Source organism: Diadema setosum, chromosome 1 (assembly GCF_964275005.1).
Source record: "Diadema setosum chromosome 1, eeDiaSeto1, whole genome shotgun sequence".
Taxonomy (NCBI): domain Eukaryota; kingdom Metazoa; phylum Echinodermata; class Echinoidea; order Diadematoida; family Diadematidae; genus Diadema; species Diadema setosum.
This window is the reverse complement of record NC_092685.1, coordinates 25,490,063-25,512,629: the sequence shown is the minus strand read 5'-3', so window position 1 is coordinate 25,512,629 and position 22,567 is coordinate 25,490,063. Positions and strand designations below refer to the sequence as shown.

The following is a 22,567-nucleotide window of genomic DNA, read 5'->3' as shown; positions in this document are numbered from 1 at the left end:
TTTCGGTCTTCTAATCAATACCGACTAAGGCTCTACGGGGTATGCGCACCAAGCACTCAAAGACTTTCGTACCAAGGTACCAATATCGATCTGGTCCAAGTGCTTTACGCAGCTTATCACTGTACGCCATTCTAACAGAAGTCGGAGAAATTGGTCGACGTCTGTAGAATGTTATCATCGAGTGCCGTTAAACTACAGCATCATAATAGGAACTACCATCATATTCCATCTAGCTTGTTTTAAGCGGATGTAGAAACGCAAAAATGGCACCTGGAGTGCGCTGCGGGCTGCTCCTGCTGTTCCTCGTGATGGGAATAGGCATGGCAGAAGCCTTCGACTTTCCGTCCAACTTCGACTTTCCATCCGACTTCGACTTCCCTTCGAGTTTCGAGTTTCCGTCGAGCTGGCCGTTATATTCGTGGGACTTTTCCTTCTTCCCGTCGAGCTTTGAATGGTCCTCTTTTTGGCACTGGTCGTCAGAATGGGGATTTTCGTCGTCCTGGGGATGGGGGTCCTCTTGGTCATGGTGGTGGAGTTCGTGGAGTTCCTACGATTCATATTCTTCATATGATGAGCTCCCATTTGATATCAGAGAGATGTTGGACATTTTAGGACAGATACTCAGCGCCGACACCGTTCCCGAAGCTATTCAAACCGTGTGCGACAATTTCGAGGACTTGATTCTTGAGTTGCTGGGTGAGGACATGCAGTCATTCGTGTGCGACACTCTGGTCAACGAGCCGGAGGATGCTGATTTCGATGAACTGTGTGGCGAGATCATGTCTCTGGTTGAAGGGGGAGATGATGATTCGTATTACAGCGGAGAAAGTAGTTACTATTACTCATCATACACATGGTGGTCGTCTTGGTTTTGGTCATCTGACTGGTGGTCGGAGACTTCCGATCATTATGGGGGATGGTCTGAGTGGTGGTTCCTATCATCTGATCAGTGGTGGGGATCGAGTGACTGGTGGTGGGGATCGTCTGACTGGTGGTGGGGCGATGAAGAAGACGAAGGCTTCGAAGATATAGTCGGCCAATTCATTGATGAAACGATTACATCCCTAATTCCGAACAGCCATGCTTCGCTGTGTCGCGGGATAACCGGCACTATGCAGTATGATTCCAGTTCTGTGAGCGATATCTTCGACAGATATGCTCAGGCAATTGCGACAATGTTGGTTTCCGAAGGTGTTAATCGCTGCAGAGCTCCGGAATGGAACTCTACATCTAGTTGGTTTTCTGCAAGTTTTTCAAGCGGCAGCTTTAGCTGGAACCCATCTTCGAGTTACAGCTCCAGCTGGAACCCAAGTTCTGCAAGTAGATCTAGCAGCAGCGACAGCTGGAACCCAAGTTCTTCAAGCAGCAGCGATAGCTGGAACCCAAGTTCTTCAAGCAGCAGCGACAGCTCGAACCCAAGTTCTTCAAGCAGCAGCGACAGCTCGAACCCAAGTTCTTCAAGCAGCAGCGACAGCTCGAACCCAAGTTCTTCAAGCAGCAGCGACAGCTCGAACCCAAGTTCTTCAAGCAGCAGCGACAGCTCGAACCCAAGTTCTTGGAGCAGCTATAGCTCGATCTCAAGTTCTTCAAGCAGCAGCGACAGCTCGAATCCAAGTTCTTGGAGCAGCTATAGCTCGATCTCAAGTTCTTCAAGCAGCAGCGACAGCTCGAACCCAAGTTCTTCAAGCAGCTATAGCTCGATCTCAAGTTCTTCAAGCAGCAGCGACAGCTCGAACCCAAGTTCTTGGAGCAGCTATAGCTCGATCTCAAGTTCTTCAAGCAGCAGCGACAGCTCGAACCCAAGTTCTTGGAGCAGCTATAGCTCGATCCCAAGTTCTTCAAGCAGCAGCGACAGCTGGGACCCAAGTTTTTCAAGCAGCAGCGACAGCTGGAACCCAAGTTTTTCAAGTGACAGCTGGAGTGACAGTTGGAGCAGTGGTTGGGGTTCCAGTGGTTTTGAATTTCCCCATTTCGATAGTTCTGAGGTGATGCTTGTTATCTCTAGAGTCCTTGGTGATTATGACACACCAGATGATTTCTGTTCTGCTGTAGTTTCAGCAGCCGGTGAAGAAAAGGGAGGTGATCGTAGCAGTATTGACGAGATAGTAGAAACGATCAAATCTAACATGATAAATATAGTAACATCCAGCTCATACTGCGATGACATGCTTACAGCTATTGAGGATGAAGAACCAGACCTGATCAACGCCGTTATGAGCTTTGCCCGCTTAAACGCCTCTGACATTTGCGCTGGTGTTTCAAGTGCTTTCACGACGGGAGCTGACTCGTCAATCAATTTTCCATCAACTTTCTCGGAATCATTTTCCTGGTCGTCACTATCATGGTGGTCATCTTACGGTGACAGTGAATGGAAATTCATTGATGATCTCGCTTTCGCTGCTCCCATCCATATCTGGATCCAAATTATAGGCCGGATTTACCAAGCCGATTCATTTCGGGATGGATTTCTAGTCTTGTGCGACACGGTGCCAGAGGTCTTCTTCGACGAGACAGGCACGAGCATGTGTGAAGCTGCGCAGAATGAGGAGTATTTGTCTTTTCTCCGGCTGTGTTATGACGCAACAGGAGAAGATGACTGGGACGACTGGGACGACTGGGGAGACTGGGACGCGTATATGGAGGAAATTTTCTTTGATGGTATCCCCGAAGCAGTAGCAGGATCTGTAGGTCTGGACACCGAAGGACCTTACGAATTGTGCGCGTCGGCGGCAAATTTGACCAATCTCGACACCGATGGGCTCCATAATAAAGTAAGGGATATGATAGCTGGATTGGTGTATTACGGTGGGGGATGGTTGTACTCCTCGGCATGCTGGCAATATGCCGATTGGAGGCATATTTGGCCTACTTCTTGGTCCTCGAGTTGGTCATCGTCGCCGTCATACTCCTGGGATATTTCCAGCTCCTACTGGAACTACCAACTGCCAGAAAAGTCGTCATTGGAGAATGCCCTCTCTCAGATTTACCAACACCTTGGTGGGTTTAACAACGAACAAGAAATGTGCACAGACATGATTTTCTTGGGAGTCGATGAGTCGATGGAAGAGGAGCTCATAACAAAACTGGAATCAGTTACTGACGAGATAATCAAATTGACCAACACAAAGAGCGACTGTAGAGCATTCGTCAACCATCTAGTCGACAATGTCTTAGCCGAACCCCTCGAGGCCTATACCGGTTATTCTACGGTAAATGCCCTATGTAACTTTTTGTACGATACGTTCAGTGCAGATGATATCGATGTGGATCCCATTAGCCTGCCTGATTTCAGTAGTTACAGCGAGAAAGACGATTTGTGGCAGTACATTGCTGAGCAGGCTGGTGCAGAATCGGGAATGATAGCTCCCCTCGTGTCTTTCAGCACTGCCACCAAACTTGTTGCCAAGATGTACAATGCAGACAGCCTCATTAGTGCGGCAACAATCTGGTGTGATGCAATGTCCGAGTATGTATCCCGCGTGTCTGATTCCGATCGGAAAATGGAAGCTATTTGCAGTGCTTTCACTTCAGATATGCAAGGGATTGAATGGGTTGAACACTGCGAAGAAGGTATGGTGCCAGCATTCTATGGGCCGGACTACCCAAGTTCACTCCGACCCTTTGACGAAGAAGAAATGATATCGCACGTTCTCGATGTCCTTGGCTTGGATCTTGATATTGAAGATTTTGAGGATCCAGATCCGGAGGGCATTTGTAGGGCAGTAGGGAGCACAGTCAAAGATATACTGACATCTGGGATGAGTGTCCTTGAGTATCCGAAACTACTCTTCGTAGAGATCATGAACTACATAGTTGATAAGTACGGCCTCGCCTTCTGCTCTGAAATTGATCAAGTTCGTGATTTCCTTGATTCCATGGAGTGGTGGTGGGAGTATGGACAAGACATTTATTGGTCCTCGTTGCCCGAGGAGTACGCTGAGACGGCAGATGCCCCGCAATTTATAAGCACCGATACCCTTGATATCCTCGACTCCATCTTTGGAGTGCTGACAGGCGAGGGAAGTTTGACGAGAATATGCCAGGGCATGGTCAATGCTGCGGAAGACGACGCCGTCGACGAGTGGCTCGAGACAACGTACGAAAGCATGGTCGAAATCTTAGAGAACGTCAACAGATGTGAGAAAACGATCGATGTCATTGTCGACATCGCCGGCGAAGACATAGATGTCGACGAAATTTTCGAGTTCATCGGATTTGACGGTAAACAAGACCTGTGCACCGAATTGGTACAGGCTGTCACAAATGAGGTTGTCGGTAAGTCAAGACGCAGTTTACTTGAATAATTAATCTATCAATTTCAATGCAACCATGCCGTAAGTGGTTGAAACTCTACACCCATTTTACACATAAATTGCTCCCTAGAAGTGTCTTTCCCTTTTTATTCCATCAAGCACTGGGCACTATAATCTCGAAATTGAAAGCAACGTCCGAAGAAAGAAAAATATAAGTAGGCTTGGTGAATCGTCGGATCGAGACAGTTACGCCTATCCTATCCCTAGAGCCTGCCTAATTCCACTATATCATATTCACTATCAATAACATGTACAGAATCTGCTGTGTTTAGGTGATTTAGCAACATGGTCATGACGTCGTGTCATGATTAAAAAAAAAAAAAAAAGCGATGATGCATCTCAAAGAAATGACAATCAAGACACATTTACATAACAGTCTTTAGCATCCCTTTCCGGTGGACCCGAATGTAAAATAAGTAGCCAGTCACCCTATTTGCATGTCATTACATATCTCATGCATATTCCTTGTTCATATAAATCATTATCGCAATCTGTGCTTTAACCATCGGAAGCATCATTTCTATGAGAAATGCATATCATTTGTTAATTTCATCAATCACCCATTGATTGATTCTGCAGATCATCAGCCCTATATGGAATTATTCGGATTTAATTTCTTCCAAGCCTCCCCCCCCCCCCTTGAACCCTCAGAAACATTCATGAATTCCCTCAATTTCAGCTACCAAACAATAATATTGTTTGGTACAAAAACAAAACAAAAACAAAGATATTATCTTTGTTGTTTTGTTTTTATTATGAGTGTGTGTTTGCAACCATTCACATTTATTTTGCTGCACGACATTGCAGGGATCCACATCTATTCTGCTAAATCTCTAAGCTATTGGTTGTGTCGCTCACAGTATGAACTTTAATATGTTTAGTATCAAAATGCCCTACTAACATCAGCTACACTGTTATATTCATTCGAAATCTGTGTAGGGTCATGACATCAAGAAAACTTTGTCTTTGTCGCAGTGTGAAAACGACCGCATCACAGTCTGCTAGGTGATCGTTTTCAGCAAATTGAAAGAGTTTACACGTATCATCTCGGCTATCTCTGTATCATAGAGTTATACTATCCCGATCTCACTCCCGACTTATATATTTTTTTCTGTCCCTCCCAACCCCCCCCCCCCCCCCTCCCCCTGTCTGTCTCTCTGTAGAGGAGTGCAAGGGTATAATCGACTGTGCCGGCGAATGTAACGGCGACGCCACGGAAGACTGTGCCGGCGTCTGCCTGGGCGATGCCGAGTACGATTGCGCAGGTGAATGTGGCGGGTCGGCTTACATCAACTACTGTTTCGAGTGCGTAGGCGGCCGAACATACAGAGACGATGACTTCGGGGCTGATCGCTGTGGGAACTGCCGAAAGGCTCCCGATTACGTGGAGGTGTGGGACTGCTCTGGATCCTGCAATGCGACAGCGTTCTATGACCGCTGTGGCGAATGTGTGGGTGAGTACCTGCGTTGCTTTGCTTTTTTTTTGGCACTGCTGCTATCGTTTGTACGTATAATTTCTACATTATTTACTGCAGCTATTATTGCTACTTCCTTATGTACCGTATGTCCAAAAAAAAAAAAAAAAAGTTACAACGGGACCCTCCGCAATGATATCTTTAAAATTAGTGAATCAATGTAAATACAAATTCAGGGTATGAAACTACCCTAACTCACTGCCCACATCTTACAAAAAAACCAATTCGATTTGCCTCAGTGGTCAAAGAGAAATGAGGAATTTTGTGGAGCATGTCACGAATCTCTTCCCTCTAAATTCTGTCTATTGTATTCACAAACAGGAGCATCGAAGTGTTAAACTTGGAAGAATCAGACTCATGACATGCTTTACAACAATCCACATTTCTCTGTGACCGCTGAACAAAACTGAATGGGGTTTTCTGCAAAATAGAGCTAAGCTGTTATATTTTAAGACCCTGAAGTAGCATTTAGACAGTTAATTCATATTGGGTGTTTACAATGCGAAAATCTGATTGTATTTTTTTTTGGGGGGGGGACATACTGTAATATGATAAGAACAGTAGTAAGAACTTCCTTCTTCCTTCTTTTTATTTTCCTTCTAAGATCTCCCTCTCCTTCATTGTACTCATTTCTCCTTAAAGGATTATTCCAGACAAGTTTAAAGTTAATCTGATGAGAAAGGGTTAAAGGGATCGTATAGTTTTGATTGAGACCTAATTTCGGGTTTCTAATATTTTTTGGTGAGATAATGAGAAACCTCTTATGAAATATGAAAGAGCATGTAATTCTATGAGGAATTCAACGTTTATTTGATGAAAATTGGTTTTGAAATGGCTGAGATATTAAAAAAAGAGCGTTTCTAATAAAGTGTGGGACCCACACTTTATTACGATTGCTTTGTTTTACTTTGTTTTTTGATGTTTCAGTCATTTCAAACCCGATTTTCATCAAATAAACTTTGAATTCCTCTTAAAATGGTAATTTCTTCACTATGTCATAAGTGTTTTCTTGGTATCTCGCAAAAAGTTAAAAGCCCAATTCTCATCTCCCAATACTGTACCATCCTTTTAAAATTCAATGAGCACAACTGTGAAAATACTTGATCAATATCGGATAAAGATTAAAGAAGCTATGAAATTGCTTGAAAGTTTCGCTGATTTGCACAAACTATATTTTTGAACAGTCAACATGAATATGCAAATGAGTAAATTGATGATGTCACCACCTTATAACTAACCTTGCAGATGGTTTGTAAACAAAATACCTGAAATTCGAACGTTTTAATTTCAAATATCTGATATATCTGACAGATCAACATTTTTAAAATCAATTAGCCAGGCATAACATTGTGCTTAATACCTTCTGTGCAGAAAAATGTATACATGGTCATTGGAAAATTGTGAGGTGATGGCAGCATTAACTCACTTACTTTCATATTCATATTAACTGTTCAAAAACCGTTTTTGAAAAAAAAAAAACTGAAAATACAATTTCATAATTTCCCTAATTTTCGTATGATTTTGCTCAATTCGTTTACGGTGGTGTTTATTACATTTTACTCCTTCTTTCCAGTCTAACTTTTGACTGGTATTGATTTCAACTTGAAGATCATTTGGATTTTCTTCCCGTCCATTTTTTCTAACTGAACATGTTTTAATAAAACGTTTATTCCTGCAGCTCTGTGTAATGATGACAATAAAAACAAAGCGAAGTGTTATGGATGATAAAGGATATGTGAACACTATGATTTATTTAGTTATAATTACTTCCATTACCATTAACAATACATTTTAAGGAAATATCATAAATGCATACCCGAGATTTAAGTTTCCTTTCTAGAATAAACATACGCTATATTCTCCCTGCCACATCAGGTGGAGACTCCGGCCTAACGGAGGATCACAACGATGACCGCCTGGACTGCAGGGGGCTCTGTGACGGAGACTGGGTCGAGGATACCTGCGGCTTCTGTGAGCCGTACTCCGATGTCAGCTACACGGGAGGTAGCAAATACATGGACTGTTCTAGCACATGTGTCACCCCAGGTAAGCGAAAGTCTGTTTCACGGTTGTTCGTTTGTCAGTTTTTTCTTTGTTCTTGTTGTTGTTGTTGTTGTTGTTGTTGTTGTTGTTGTTGTTGTTGTTGTTCAGTTATTTCAAAAACTAATTTCCAACAACGTACATACCTACCGGCCGAGTGTAATGTGTACATCCACTCGACTATGTGTAGATTATGATAATTACTAGTCCACTTCACAGCTTTCATTGAACATGGTGAGAGTCACACTGTGAGAGATTGTAAAATTTAGGGGGAAAGTCGCTCAAAGGGACGAGTTTCGTAATCGGATCAAAGTTGAAATAATGATGTCGTCAGATGTTTGCGTCATATCCAGGGGAAGTGAGACGGAACTGGTCATATCACACCAATACTAGCATTGAAAGCTGGTCTAAGGACACGATCTATGGCAGGGTGACGAAAGGTTTGTTATCCATTGACAGCCTGTCAAATCTATCAGAAATGAGGATCTTTTTCTTCTTTCTTTTAAAGGAAGTGAACATTTTCGTTGAGAGCAACTTTTGTAGTAGCGGGGCAGTTTTTCTTCTTCTTCTTCTTCTTCTTCTTTTTTTTTTTTTTGTCTGAGGGCTACGAGACATAATCATAAACGTATCATTTAAATTGACAAATGAATAAGAGAAAAGTGTTATAACTAACTGAATAAATGAAGTTTTTTAAGTTTATGTATATGAGCGATCAAAAGAAAGTTCATGTAAGAAAGTACTATGCATCGTAGAAACTTTACCGGGGCTCGAGGCATTGCTGCAAAACAAATCAATTTGATTTATTTTCATCCAACAATCTACTTAAAGATGGAGCAAGATGTAAAGCATACGTTATACAAATCATATTGTTTTATCAATATGTATTAAATACATGATGCAATGTGTTTAATGAAATATACGATAAGACATGGCTGCAAACTGGACACCACCTTTATGCTTTTAATAGATGAAATGAGTGAACCTTGCATTTCCAGGGTATTTTCTGCGCAGTCATAGGCCTACAAGGCGTGTGCATGTACCGTGAAATTTAGCATCCATGACCACGACATATACAGAGCGTATCAAAAAAAAAAAAAAAAGATAATCCAACTTTGAAGGGCCACCATTTCTTGATTGTCAGCTATGAAGAGCACATTGTAGGTTGTGAGGAAAGGGGAACTTTTCTTCTTTTCATTGATACCTAATTATGTTGACAATTGTCATGCATGAATGAGCACATGAACTTTAAAGACAACAATGACAAATTGCACTTTTTCCAAGTTTGCGTGTTGTTGTGAAGGGACAGTGCATGTCTCACTGCATGGATGAGATCTGTCAATGAAAGTTGCCAAATAGGCCAGCATGTACGAATGCAGGGTTGTGTTTAGGGTTTGTGTTTAGGTTTACTCCTAACATTTTATGGTCCATAATCTTTAACATGGTCTTTTGTCCAATAACTTGGTCGCTCCCACTGAGGCCAACCCACACAGTCCATTTTCTCTGTTCATATTCAACACACACTGTAGCTCCCAGTGACAAACCGTGTCTTGAATATGGAGAGAGTAAAATGGATAATAGTATCGCCTTAATGGGAAGGACCATGTTATCCGCAACGTGGCCATGTTGAAGGTTATGAGCGGCTGGAAATAAAATTAAAAAAAAAACATGCATGTGAACATGCATGTTTGAAATGAAATGAAATGAAATGAGCCATAAAACATAAGAAGAAACCCTAAAACACGAATCTGCAGTCATGTAGGCTGGGCTGATGATTTGACCACTTTCATTGACACATCTCATCCATGTAGTGAGACATGCATTGTTCCTTCACAATAACACGCAAACTTGGAAAAAATGCAATTTGTCATTGTTGTCTTAAAGTTCATGTGCTCAGTCATGCATGATGTTTGTCAACATAATTGGGTATCGATGGAAAGAGGAAGAGTTCCCCTTTCCTCACAATCAACACTGCGCTCTCCATAGCTGACAATTATAAAATAATAGCCCTCCAAAGTTGGATTACCTTTTTTGATACGCATTGTATATCTCCGCCGTCACCTGCCATGGTGAAACACTGTAATAATAGTGTGTCTTTTTGCAGAATGAATTTTGAGGAACCGAAAGAAGAAAGATGCCCTCTGGAAAACGTTTATACCATACGATAACTTAAATTTCATCTTCCTACGGTGACTTAAAAGCAGCAAACAAACAAGCTAATATTTGCACTTTAATAAAATGATCTTCTTTTTGCCTTTGGCTTTTGTGTATACAGAAAGAGTCATTCATAGTTAAACATATATATGTTTCCCAGTTCTGGAAGGAAATGCTGTGTTGAAATGGAATCAGATAGATTTTGGAAGGGTTTGCTATGTACTTCTACCTCCAAAGAACTTATACCACGGAAGACGATTTCTGGCATTATACTGTAGTTGTAAATTGTTTCAACATGCACGGCCCTTTGTTGAAACAAACAAACAAATGCCACCAGCACATTTTATACACCGAATTTTAGATGGTCAAATACTTGGCAAAAAAATGCTCATTTTAAGACTCCCGGGTATTTATTTTTGACCATAATTTGCAGACATTTACAAGACGCCAGACACTACACAATGGTGGAAGTCTAGTCTAATCAGTTTTAAGATTTCTCCGCCAAAAGCAGCGTGAGGTGAATCTTGTTTTGTAAGATGGACTTTAGAGTCTACATCATTTTGCAGGAGACTTTAAAGAAAAGTTAGAAAACTACTGGCGGATGATCAAAGTTTCTTTGTTTATTACGGAATACCGGTAAGTGCTTCATGATGCAGGATCCAGAGTTACATTAGAGAAGAAAATCAGTGGTACGAAGACTGAGTCTGGAGCTATGTAGAGCTCTTTGTACGCATGAGCAATAAGGGTACAAAGCGTCAACTCAAGAGTCCCAACACTTGCTTTCATCCGGCATTCATCCATCGATCGCCTTAGACCCTCTGTTCTCTGCTTCGCTTCCTTTGGTGATCTTTCTATATAGCCTCGTCAATAACTAGCTCCTTAAGCGAGGTACCAAAACGTGGAGGGGGAAAGAGAGTGGCGTTTTGTCCCCACCATCATATCAATACCGCTCTAGTTTGCGTGACACTCTAGATCCCCTCCGACGTACCCTATCCCTCCCATTGTTCCAATTTTCAAACTCAATCAATACTCTTTCCTTGCTCACATACGCTCTTCATACTCGACTCTGTCTCCTTTCTTCTTCTCTCTTTGATAAATAAATTCACTCTTTCTTTGTCTCCTTTTATTCTCCCATTTATGTGGATACATTGAAAATTATATAGTGAAATTATCGTGAGATTATTTCATTATCTCTTACCTAAAATCAATAAACGTGCCAGACTAGCCGTGGTTTGTAAATAAATTCACTCTTTCTTTGTCTCTTTTTATTCTCCCATTTATGTGTATACATTGAAAATTATGTAGTGAAATTATCGTGAAATTATTTCATTATCTCTTATCTAAAATCAATAAACGTGCCAGACTATAGCCGTGGTTTGTAGGAACGTGGTCGCAAGGAATGTGAATGAAATTCTGACACACCTACACAATAATATCTCCACTAATGGTAGTCGTCTTCACAATCATTGCAATGTGGTGTTTTGATGCTGGTCGACAAATACAGAGTTTACGGAAATTGTTGATGCTATTATTAGTGTTGTTTGCTTGATTTAGTTTGGTGTTTGGTTCATTTTTTTTTTTGCAAGCAATCAATTATGTTCTATTTTCATGTGTCGAACAATGCACGACGGCACTACAAACATTTAGAAATGTTTTCCAGTTTTATTCTTACCTTCTTAATGATATGTCCTTCCTTCAATTTTTTTAACAGTTAAAATTGAGAAATGTATCACTTTGTATTATGTGTTTCTTTTTATTGGTGAAAATATGATTATAATTGAATTGAATGCAATTCTAATGCCACAACAGAATCCAAAGGCTAGTATCTTGACACTCGCATTACCCCCACCCATCCCCCCCCCCAAAAAAAAAAACAAAAAAAAAAACACAGAAATATTACTTATAGGCCACTGCATTCCAGGCAAAATAGGAGTATGAGAAAACATAATCTCGATAATCAATACCCTGCCGATAATGAAAGAAAACACCTATAACATTGACTAAACGTAAGTTAATGTATACCCTATCTGTATAGGCCTACCTGGGTCTCGTCATTTTGATACCATTTTGTCAAATGGGCAATGGAAGAACGAGAAATGTTGGAAAAGTGGGCCCAGTGAAATAAGATCGATGCGGAACTTTTGGGAAAAGAAGAAGACGAGACCAGAAATCGAAGCTCGCACGTCATAGGCCTTTGTCTGGTGTTGCTAGTCTCAAGAGGTTTCCCCGGCGGTGAATTGAAATGTAAATGAGGAGTGATCAATGTATTCATCCGGAATGCGGCTCTTCCATTAAACTTACCTCGACTAATAAAGTACAAACCATCCTCAACTTTTAGAGTAGGCTGCGAGATGGTTTGTGAATTGTTTTTAATTACGTTTTTGAAAAGACATATCATTTTGAACAGTCAAAGGAAACTGGTCTTTAGTACTCAGCAAACTCCCCCAAATTTATAAATTCCGTTCACAGGGACTAGTGTCGACGGCCTCTAGATATTAGCAATAATTATTGGAAAGCCGCAATATCTTCTTTTTTAATTCTACAGTTCATCGGTATGGGTGTTTGTTTACAGCGAGTAACTGTTGACATGATCTATGGGTTGAACTAAGTGTGACTTATAGCTGTTTGCTTTATCATAGCATGATTACACTATATAGTTTTTCAAAACCACATTTTTTTTTATCATGCCGACGCGCTGATATCACACAGACGCTGAGATGCGATTGTTATTATTTTTGTGTGTGTGTGTTGAAATTCATGGTTAAAGGGCTATCTGCAATTGAAACTATAGACTTTGAGCGGTAATTGTCAAAATCTTGTTTATGTTGGAGTTCGTTGTAAAGGTGTTGGATGAAATGATAGTAGAACAAAGTGAGAAAAAAAAAGTTATCGCGTTATTCAGTCTTATCTCTATTTTCATATGTTTTGTTACTATTCGTATCATGTCGTAAACGCAGTCCTCCGAATTTGTCGAGTGTTATTATTATCATTCTTACTCCACATATCTTTATGAAGGTAGAAAAGGAATCACAAAATGCTACAATTTTAGACATTAGGGTAAATGAAGATTCATGTGATGAAACCTTGTTAGCATTAGCTGTCAGTCGAAGTGTGAAACAAACAAGTGGACAGAATGAATGACAAATGAAAACAGATTCAGGCACCTTTGAGCACCAGTAGTAAGGTATGTAGATTTATAGAGAGTTTGTATAGCTACATAATATATAACCTTGGTCATAACGTGACGCGACGAAGCTTCAGGCATTTTCACTTTCTCCATTAAATCATATTTTATTATCATTTTCACATATTGTTTGCATTTACGTTCAGTTCTCAGTGCCTGAGGCAACATCTTAGAAATAACAGATTCATTAATGTACGATTTTATTTTAAAACAAGAACCATTGAAAAAGTTAAAACAGATAGAGTTTTCATTTATCACCAGAAAAAAAAAGAAGAAGAATTGAGATAGCAACTTATCATAGAAAATATAACAAGATATTACTCGCGCAACTTTACGGCAAAATACCATGCTTTAATAAAAAGTCTGCGGAATGAGAATGAGAGGGGATGAAGAGAGCTACTTTTTTTTTTCCAAGAAGATGACGGTGTCACTTCGCCTCATCATCCAAGTGATAGTGATTGAGATGACAAAAGAGATTTATTTTCGTACACCCTCCCCGGGATGGCATTACCCTCACTTATATAAAAACCAAGAGATGACTTAGCACGGTCAACCCTCTCACAATTACCATCCAGACTGCCCTTTGCTATTGTGTATAACCAGGTTGCTAATGGTCAAAAAGACTTGATTGACCACGACGTCTGTATAGTTTGCTATCTCTTGCTTTATTTGGTGGTGCAAGGAGGAGAAGGGGGCCAGAAGAAGTTGTTGAAGTCTTTCAACAATCGATATTTATATCGAAGTTTGTCACGTATTGAATCCCTTAGGGGAGCATCTGCACCGAGTTGTTTGTTCTCCCGCCGTCGGAGGTGATGTAAGAATCGATTCCGGGTCCCAACTGCTCGGCATCGAAATCAGCATCACCAGTGGCCTCCACTCGCACCCATTCCTCATCTATATCTCATTAAGTCATATCAGTAGTAGTATTTATAGATTGTTAAGTGCGACAAACAAAATGAGTGTTACAGACTCACGCCATACAAATTGATGGGCGTATTCACTCGATGCGTTTGCGATAGATACGTATTGAAAGCTATGTCACGTAAATTTATTTCCGAGACGGAATTTACTCCGGAGCTTTATCTAAGGGATGAAAGTCGACAATGCCGATGATTGAATATTGAAATAAAAAAATGAAATAGATTATGTCTTACTCTACGATATCAAGTTATCAAATTTAACAGGGCAAAATACGCCAGTAGCCAGCCAATGATAAAAGTAACGAATTTATGTGAAAGTCATAAAACGCAAAGCACTTGAGTTTATCCCGAACCCCGCATGAGAAGATATGCAGACTTCCAATGGAGACATCGGGAGTGTTATCATTGACGACGCTGAAATTATACGGTCATGTTATGTTTTGTTGTGTTCTTGCAATTTCGTATTTATGTTTTCTTAAGTTCGTTTGTTCTTTCTGTCCTGTCTGTCTTGTTCATCATGACATCATTATTTCTTATTTTGTAAGATTTTGAGTCGATTGTATCAGTTGTCCGCAATGTACAAGCTCCGGTTTTTTTTTTTGTTTTTTTGTTTTTGTTTTTTTTTTTGCCTTTCCTCAGAGCATAGATAATGTAACATGCAAGAAGGTTGATTTGCAACTATGTATAATGCTGTCAATTCATAATTATACTTGGGTGACCCGCACCTCGTCATAGTTAATGTTTGTGCATACTTAAATCACATTTCGTCAGTGGAATTCTATGAAACGCCACTCACATACAAGAAAAATGCTGAAGATTCCAGTGGAATCACAAGTGCACTGATTGATATCGAAAATTTGCTGCTATCGTCGCCAAACGCAAACGATGCGGAATAGTGTGCGCTATTATCAGGAAGGGGCCCGCAACTCGTCACCCGCGCTCCCATAGACAAAGCACGTAAAAGACGTGTGCGGGTGACGGTGATGCCCCCATAGACATACACGAAAAAGATGCGTGCGGGTGACTGTGATGATACTTATAACACGTATTCCTCATATAAATTTCAGATTTTCACATTTCAAACTATTCGGTTTTCGCCACAATTTGCTTGGTTGTGGTAGCCCTGTCAAGTTTCAAGCGTAATGAACACAGTCCCGGGCATGAATTTTTGTTCAGCGCGCTTGTAACAATAATTCATTTTAAGCGGGGTGACGGTGTTCGGGCCCCTGACGAGGTGCGGGCATCTCACTATACCTTTGATTTTCATGGTTCAACGAACTTGTAGGTACCCAGAGATCATTTGTGATTTTTTTTTTTCTTTTACGGTTCTGTGGAAGAAGAAAATGCATGACAAAAAAAAAAATGAATTGAATCATGACATCGACCTTGGCAATGTGTTTAATCCATCGTACACTTTTCCACCGTCTGTCGTCTGCTATGACAGGTTTTCCGCGAGCCGAGGAAAACGAGTGCGGAGAGTGCCACGGAGGCAATACGGGTCGGGACGAGGACTACGGCAAGAACGTCTGCGACCAGTGTGAGAGCGATCCCGAAGCCGACGAGACGTCCTGTGAGGGTTGTGATGGCGTGGCAAACAGGTATGCAAAGCAAGTCGTTATTTCTCTCCCCCCCCCCCCATATATATCTATCTATACTATCTATCTATCTATCTATCTATCTATCTATCTATCTAATTATCTCTATTTCTCACTCCATACCGATCACATTGCACATGGTGAGGCGTACTGCTCCGCCCGTTATTAATTATCATAAAATTTGTTTTTACGTGTATTTTATATCTGTTTTTCTAGCTTACCTCTAATTGTGCGTAATTCAACATCATCATGACAATGTATGTCCTTCTTCTTTAATGCGTCGGTTTTATCTTTTTTTTTCCGAAATACAAGATAAAATGTTAACTCAATTGTCTTCCCTTCTTCCCATTGACGCTCTCTTCAAGAAACGCATTTTTTCTTTCTCAGAAATAACTGAAAAAAAAAACTCAAATGAAAATGGCAAGTCCTAATTCACATGTCTCCTAGTTACCCTGTAAAATTCAGAAGCAGTAGCGAGAAACAGCTCATTCTCATAGCTTAGTTAATTTTTAAGATGATTTGTTTTTCACCGCCTTACTATGCGAGGCAATTTTACAACGCTCACTTTGCGTTAAACTTCATCAAAATATGCCTATGGTGTGTTTAACTTACACGAGAGAAAAGTATGTTTTGTTCCATACTTTAAGGGAAATTATGCAAAAGCCACCATGACCGAATCCTCTCTTTAAAAGACAAAAGAAAAAGCCGATGAAATATAAGCGGTACCAATTTTATTGTGACTACGTCACCTCCCTCACACAGCGGTCTGGAGTATGATGCCTGCGGGACATGCGGCGGGGATGGATCCGACTGTGTGGGAGTGCTGAGCATCACACCCAACATCGTTCCGGACAAGGCCACTCAGGTATGAAGCTGATTGAGTAAAACTCTAATCACGTGGGTGGCACCATGTAAACTGATTGGTGGATCTTGATCGCATCAAAGATGACGTCATATTCCGCACCGTGTGAAGCTGATAATATCAGCTATGATTATTGACTTTCGATGTGTTGCATCAAGTGCAGGGTCATTCACATCGTATGAGCGTATTGTTTGAGCTCATACCATTGTATGCTGAATTTTTGTATTTTCTTGCGGTGAACATCATTAACTTTTTCGAAAACTGGCCCGCCACGGTGTTAAGTAGTGTCGAGTCTTATTCCACACGCTAACTTGTCTTAAAATTACCTATTGCCGGCATTGTCCTGCTTGTATGTCAGTGTGGATAATAATAACAATGAATAATATAATAGCAGGTAATAAAAATAGCTCCTCTATCCTCATTCGCGTGTTGATCACTCATAAGAGATCAGATGTAAATGATAAAATCGCATCCTTCTGTCCCATCGTATAGATCTACGTCAGAGGAGCTGGCTTCTCCAGCGGTTCCACTCTGTCCTGTGTCTTCATCAACTCCATCAGCAACGAGATCGAGGAAGACATCGACGACCGCATCAGCTACTTCGAGCTGACCTGCACGACTCCGGCCCTGAGTCCCGGTAAGTTGTCCAGCTCTTGATCGCATGTTTGTATGCTTGTTTGTTTGTTTGTTTGCTTGCTTGCTTGCTTGCTTTTTTGTGTTATTTTGTCTTGTCTAGTCTTTGAAAAAGTCAGTGCCTCCTTTGTCTAAGAATTGAGAAAGGTACGGAACGCCAGATGAAACAAGCGTGCAGCTGAAGCTTTCATTTATTCTAATTAGTGTGATTAAAGATTAATCAATATATATCAATGCTACTGGAAATAAAATCTGAATGGAATTAAAAATTGATAAGTTCATCAGATTACTAGGTCCCATCCTGCTTAAAATTTTGACGTCGAACTCCTGACTTTAATATTTTGCAGCCGGAATTTTGAATCGACTAGATTCTGTCCGTGTTTATGAGTGTGACCATTTTTATTGATTTTATTTATGTTGTACTGGATTGTACTGAAATAATTTACTGTCATATTTCTTTTTCCTTGTTTGCTTGCTATTGTTCTCTCACAGGGGAGTATCAGCTGGCCATCCGACGCAACAGCGACTCGTTGTCGGAGTTTACTCAGAACATCTACGTGTACGAAGGTAAGTTATCATGGAGAAAACGGTGATGTGCTATAATAATTATATGATTATCACGAAATCATTTCTGTTATGTGAACTGTTCCATCACTCGATGCGCATGAACGTTTATACGTAGTAGCTTGAAGTGCAACGCAGTATAAACGACGCTTGATGTGCTAGTTAATTTTCCAGTATTTTAAGAACTGACTCGGTGCAATTCAATTCATTAACTATTTATGAGACTGACATCAGCCAGAGGCTGTTTTTCAGCAACTCCGTGCCAAAAAAACCCCCCAACAATATAGATACAAAACACAAAATGACACATAAACTACTGATAATTTATATAAAAAAATATATATATATATTTTTAAGACTTACATAATCAAAATGATATATTATCAAATTATATATCATCAAATAAACGTTGAATTCCTCTTGGAATTACATGCTCTTTCACATTTCACATAGAACCCGGAGTTAGGTCTCAACCAAAACTATACAATCCCTTTAAAGTTGACTCTATCTCTCTCGTTCTCCCCCCCCCCCCCCCCAGATTTCAGCTACACCAGTGTTAGTCCAACTGAGGCCCTCGTGAACGGTTCGCTGATCCCCATAACCTTTGAAATCACTGCACCCAGCGGGGCTTTCGCTGATGTCCGCTCTCTATCCGACTACAATGTGCAGCCGTCGCTGTTGATCTACCCCGAGGATTGTAAGTAGTAAAAGAGAATAATAGAGGCCAGCCAAGACAGAAATATAATGTCATGCGAATCAATTCTTTCGCCGATTATTCTTCCTTTGAATTTGTTGGTGTATCTATATACAATTTCTTGTCTAAGTTATGAATATCAACGTTCATAAGATGCGAGTTCTGAGCGATATTCGAAGTGTATTTCATTATCTATCGAGTAACTAATAATGTAATCAATGTTGTTCCACTCATAAAATGAATACGTGGATGAATCCAAATTTTACATCCTTGTCAACATTTTCATTGTGTTCTGCTATTCTTTCTTCTTCTTTTTTCGTTTTGCCCCCCCCCCCCCCCCACATTTTTTTCCTCCGATGTATAGCTGACGAAGTCTACGTCAACGTCGGCTCCTTCGGCAGCGACAGCGACTTCGCGGTGGATTTCATTCTCCCTCTCGAATCGGGCAGGGCGCTGGGTTATCCCAGCATCAATGGGGAGACCCCTCTCCTTGGGGGCGGTGTGAATCTCACGGCTTACTGGGGCGCTCCGATTCTTGAGTCGGCGAAATTCTCATCCACAGGTTAGTCGCTCCACATCTCGAGAACATCAATAAAAAAAGGGGGAAAATTTTTTTCACGGCTATATCATCATCGACCGACCTTAACAAGCAAAATTATCGCCATACAAACAAGAATATTTTATTCAAGAGCTGGCGCACCGGCAGAGGTTGCTACCATACCACTTGACAAGTATTTTTTGAGATGTAGTTTTGCTCTGTGTTTTGGTTTACTGAGTGTTGCAATTAGAATACATCACTTGTCATTAAAGAGGAAATCCACTACAAAAATTAATAAACTGCAAATGAATGAGGAAAAAATCCCTACAGAACGATATGAAAATAACAAACATCGAATAAGAAATGAAGCAGATGTGACATTTTTGAAATTTCACAATTTTTTTTTTTTTCGGAAAAGATTTCTTGACCAGTTCGTATGAATATTCAAATGAACACAGAGATGTTGACGATGTCACGCTTTCACAATTTCTCATTCATTTCATAAAAAGAAATTGCATATGTCAGCTGTATAGATATAAAGCTTGCCTTAAAACCACTCAACATATAAAAACAAAACCAGATGCTAGCTCTGATATGTCTTAGTATGAGAACATGCTTTTGCTCGTGTTGGCTGAACATAGCAATTTTGCCAAATTTCATACATATCATACATGAAAAATTGTGAGGATATGACATCACCAACTAACTCATTTGAATATTCATAAGGACTGGTAAAGAATTGTTTTCCGAAAATTTCAAAATTTCAAAATGTCATTTCTGTCTTATTTCCTATCTGATTTTGGTCATTTTGTATCGTTCTGCAGGGAATATTTTTCTTTTTCTTTTAAAGTTTATTTATTTTGGAGGTGGATTTCTTCGTTAAGCATCATTGCTCCGAGCAAATAGCAATGAAGCACTTAGAGTCATCTTAATTTCCCCGTTTGTTTTATCAAATGTTGTGGTTTATATCATATTGGATGGCTATGAATGGGATATCAGGAAATATTGCACGAGTTAGGGCCAATATTGCACGAATGGAAGATGAGTGCGATACTGACCTTAACGAGTGCAATATTTATATTATATTACGCACTGCCATAATTTTATACTCAGCATGTAAATGCACATAATCATTCTGATGTTTGTGTTCATTTCATAATCCACACATCCAGGAGCTGCTCTGTGGTTAGAGTTCGACTCCCCTGTCGACTACGAGGACTTCGAAAGCTGCGATGACGTCTTCGACAGCGTTACCGGCCTTGGTAACGATCCATGGTGTCTCTGGCGGGGCCCCATGTCGCTCGCCGTCGTCTTCGGAACCGGCAGTGGACTTCTCGGCATCGGTAAGTCAAATTATTGAAGAGTTTATTGCAAATGAGCTAAGTGCCATTTTTTTAAAACATGTAAAGTAAGTCCATTATCAGATAGAGCAAAATTAAATCTTTCCAGCAATATCTCACTTTTGACATAACAATGAATATTCTAGAAGTTATGGTAAAAATGTCCTGTATTTTCTCATTATTTTGTTGTTTTTTAGCCATTTTAATCACACATATCTTAACTTAACAAGAATAGGTTTGGCTAGTTTTGCTATAAAATTCTTCGATAGGCCTGTGTGTCATCATTATTTTTGTTGCCTCCGTCATTATCTCCGTCATCACGAGAATATCTTTCCTCTTTTTCCAATCCTGATTTTCAAATCCTCTCCCTTTCTCCTCCTTCTACTCGTCAATATGATTTTTTTTTTCATTCATCATGGGGGATGGGGGTGAGTTTCACAAAGAATTTACAGAAGTTAGGATCGATTTCGAATTATGGTATGCAGCTGGTTTCTCTTTTCAGTTTTATATAATGTTTTCAGAATCCACTTCAAATTGCTATCAAAATATAAAGAAAATTCCCTTTATCCCTTCCTTTAATTTATTAATAAATGCCTGCATGAAAAAAGTCTCAAAGTTTTCATTCTCATATAAAAAGTTAGAATAGTATTGAAGTCAGACACAGCCTACCACAATTTTAAGTAGATCTTAGGATTTAAGTTCGACTTGTATTTGCGAAACACCCCAAGTCTTCAAGTTATATCGTCACTGTCAAATCAGCAAAATATCACTCTCACATATAACCAGCATTGTCCTAAAAATCATAGTAAATGATAATTATAGTGATAATGATAATGCAAGTGATTCTAACGATAATTACATAGTATCATTATTGTTCTAATTGTTATGATTATGATTATCATTATACTATCATTACCATTACTATTATTGTTATTGTTGTTATTATTATTATTATTATTATTATCAATATTGACATTGTTAATATCATCGTCATCATCATTATTGATGCTGCTATATTTATGTTATCTGATAGCTTGAATTCTTCCCTATGTCTCTTCTACGGCTCTTTGCCTTTCTATTTCTATTTACATCTGCTTCACCATTTGACATCATAATTTTCATACCATTGGTTCATTTCATTTGTTCATTTCATTGGTTCAATTCATTGGTTCATTTCATTGGTTCTTTTAATTGGGTCATTTAATTGGCTCATTTCATTGGTTCATTCCATTGGGTCATTTCATTGGTTCATTTCATTGGTTCATTTCATTGGGTCATTTCATTGGCTCATTTCATTGGTTCATTCCATTGGGTCTTTTCATTGGCTCATTTCATTGGCTCATTTCATTGGTTCATTTCGTTGGTTCCAGGCGACACGCTGACACTGGAGGACGACGCTGTGTACGCATTCAAGCAGGAATACTCGTACGCTGCTAGTGGAAGCGTCAGCATCGCCGCCCCGGACAGTGCCCTGGTGCCCGAGGCCATCCTCACGGGTTCTGCGAGCATCCCCAGCTGTGGCGACGTAGAGCTGAGTGGACGCCGTTCCACTGGATCCGGCGCCCGTGACATGATTTACACGTGGTCGGTCTCGAGCAGTGGAAACGTCGGGTCCAACCTTACCGACGCCTTGGACACCATCAATGGTATAGCCATATTGCTCCATCTCACGGAAAAATCCCAACTTATAAATCTTACGACTTAGTAACATAGTTTGTATTTCTATTTTTACTTAAAGGCTCGGTCACAAATGCCTTTACGAACTGCTACGAACGCCGTACGAACGATTTTAGGCAATTTCGTAAGATCTTCTTAAGAAGGCCGTACGAAACCAGCGTTCGTAGACCGTTCGTAGACCGTTCGTAAGTCCGTAGCCTGGTCGATGGTCTTGTACAAGATTTTTTTTTTTTTTTAACTTCGTACGAAACCCTCTCTTCGCAAGGCGGATGTACGAAAGTCGTGCGAACATCGTAAGAACTACGCAAGATTTTGCAGGGTCGAGAGACAATTCTAGAAGCCTTAAATTCTTACGATGATTATAAGAACGCCTTAAGTCGTTCTTAGAGGGCTCTTACGTCTTTCGTAAGAGTGCCTTACGAACGGAGATTCGTACGGCGTTCTTACGAACAACTCTTCGAGTTTGTAAGGCGTTCGTAAGGGACTCGTAAGGCGTAGGTACACGATTTTGTGCAACTGTTGAGTTTTAGGGGTATAAGGCCAAACGTGCTAAGTTCAAATCCTCACTTTGTTCTAGGTGG

At 40.2% G+C, this 22,567-nt stretch overlaps 1 protein-coding gene across 1 annotated transcript in view; it reads left to right on the top strand.

Annotated features, from left to right (window-relative positions):
* The first annotated feature begins 263 nt into the window (after positions 1 to 263).
* Positions 264 to 22,567, top strand: part of LOC140227990 (uncharacterized) — a 42,775-nt gene continuing 20,471 nt past the window's right edge. The window contains exons 1-11 of the mRNA XM_072308422.1: positions 264 to 4,275; positions 5,477 to 5,767; positions 7,664 to 7,834; positions 15,528 to 15,681; positions 16,441 to 16,543; positions 17,033 to 17,177; positions 17,666 to 17,740; positions 18,276 to 18,434; positions 18,796 to 18,993; positions 20,142 to 20,312; positions 21,680 to 21,955. Coding sequence (XP_072164523.1) covers positions 264 to 4,275; positions 5,477 to 5,767; positions 7,664 to 7,834; positions 15,528 to 15,681; positions 16,441 to 16,543; positions 17,033 to 17,177; positions 17,666 to 17,740; positions 18,276 to 18,434; positions 18,796 to 18,993; positions 20,142 to 20,312; positions 21,680 to 21,955 — 5,755 coding nt within the window. The remainder of the gene's footprint in view (positions 4,276 to 5,476; positions 5,768 to 7,663; positions 7,835 to 15,527; positions 15,682 to 16,440; positions 16,544 to 17,032; positions 17,178 to 17,665; positions 17,741 to 18,275; positions 18,435 to 18,795; positions 18,994 to 20,141; positions 20,313 to 21,679; positions 21,956 to 22,567) is intronic.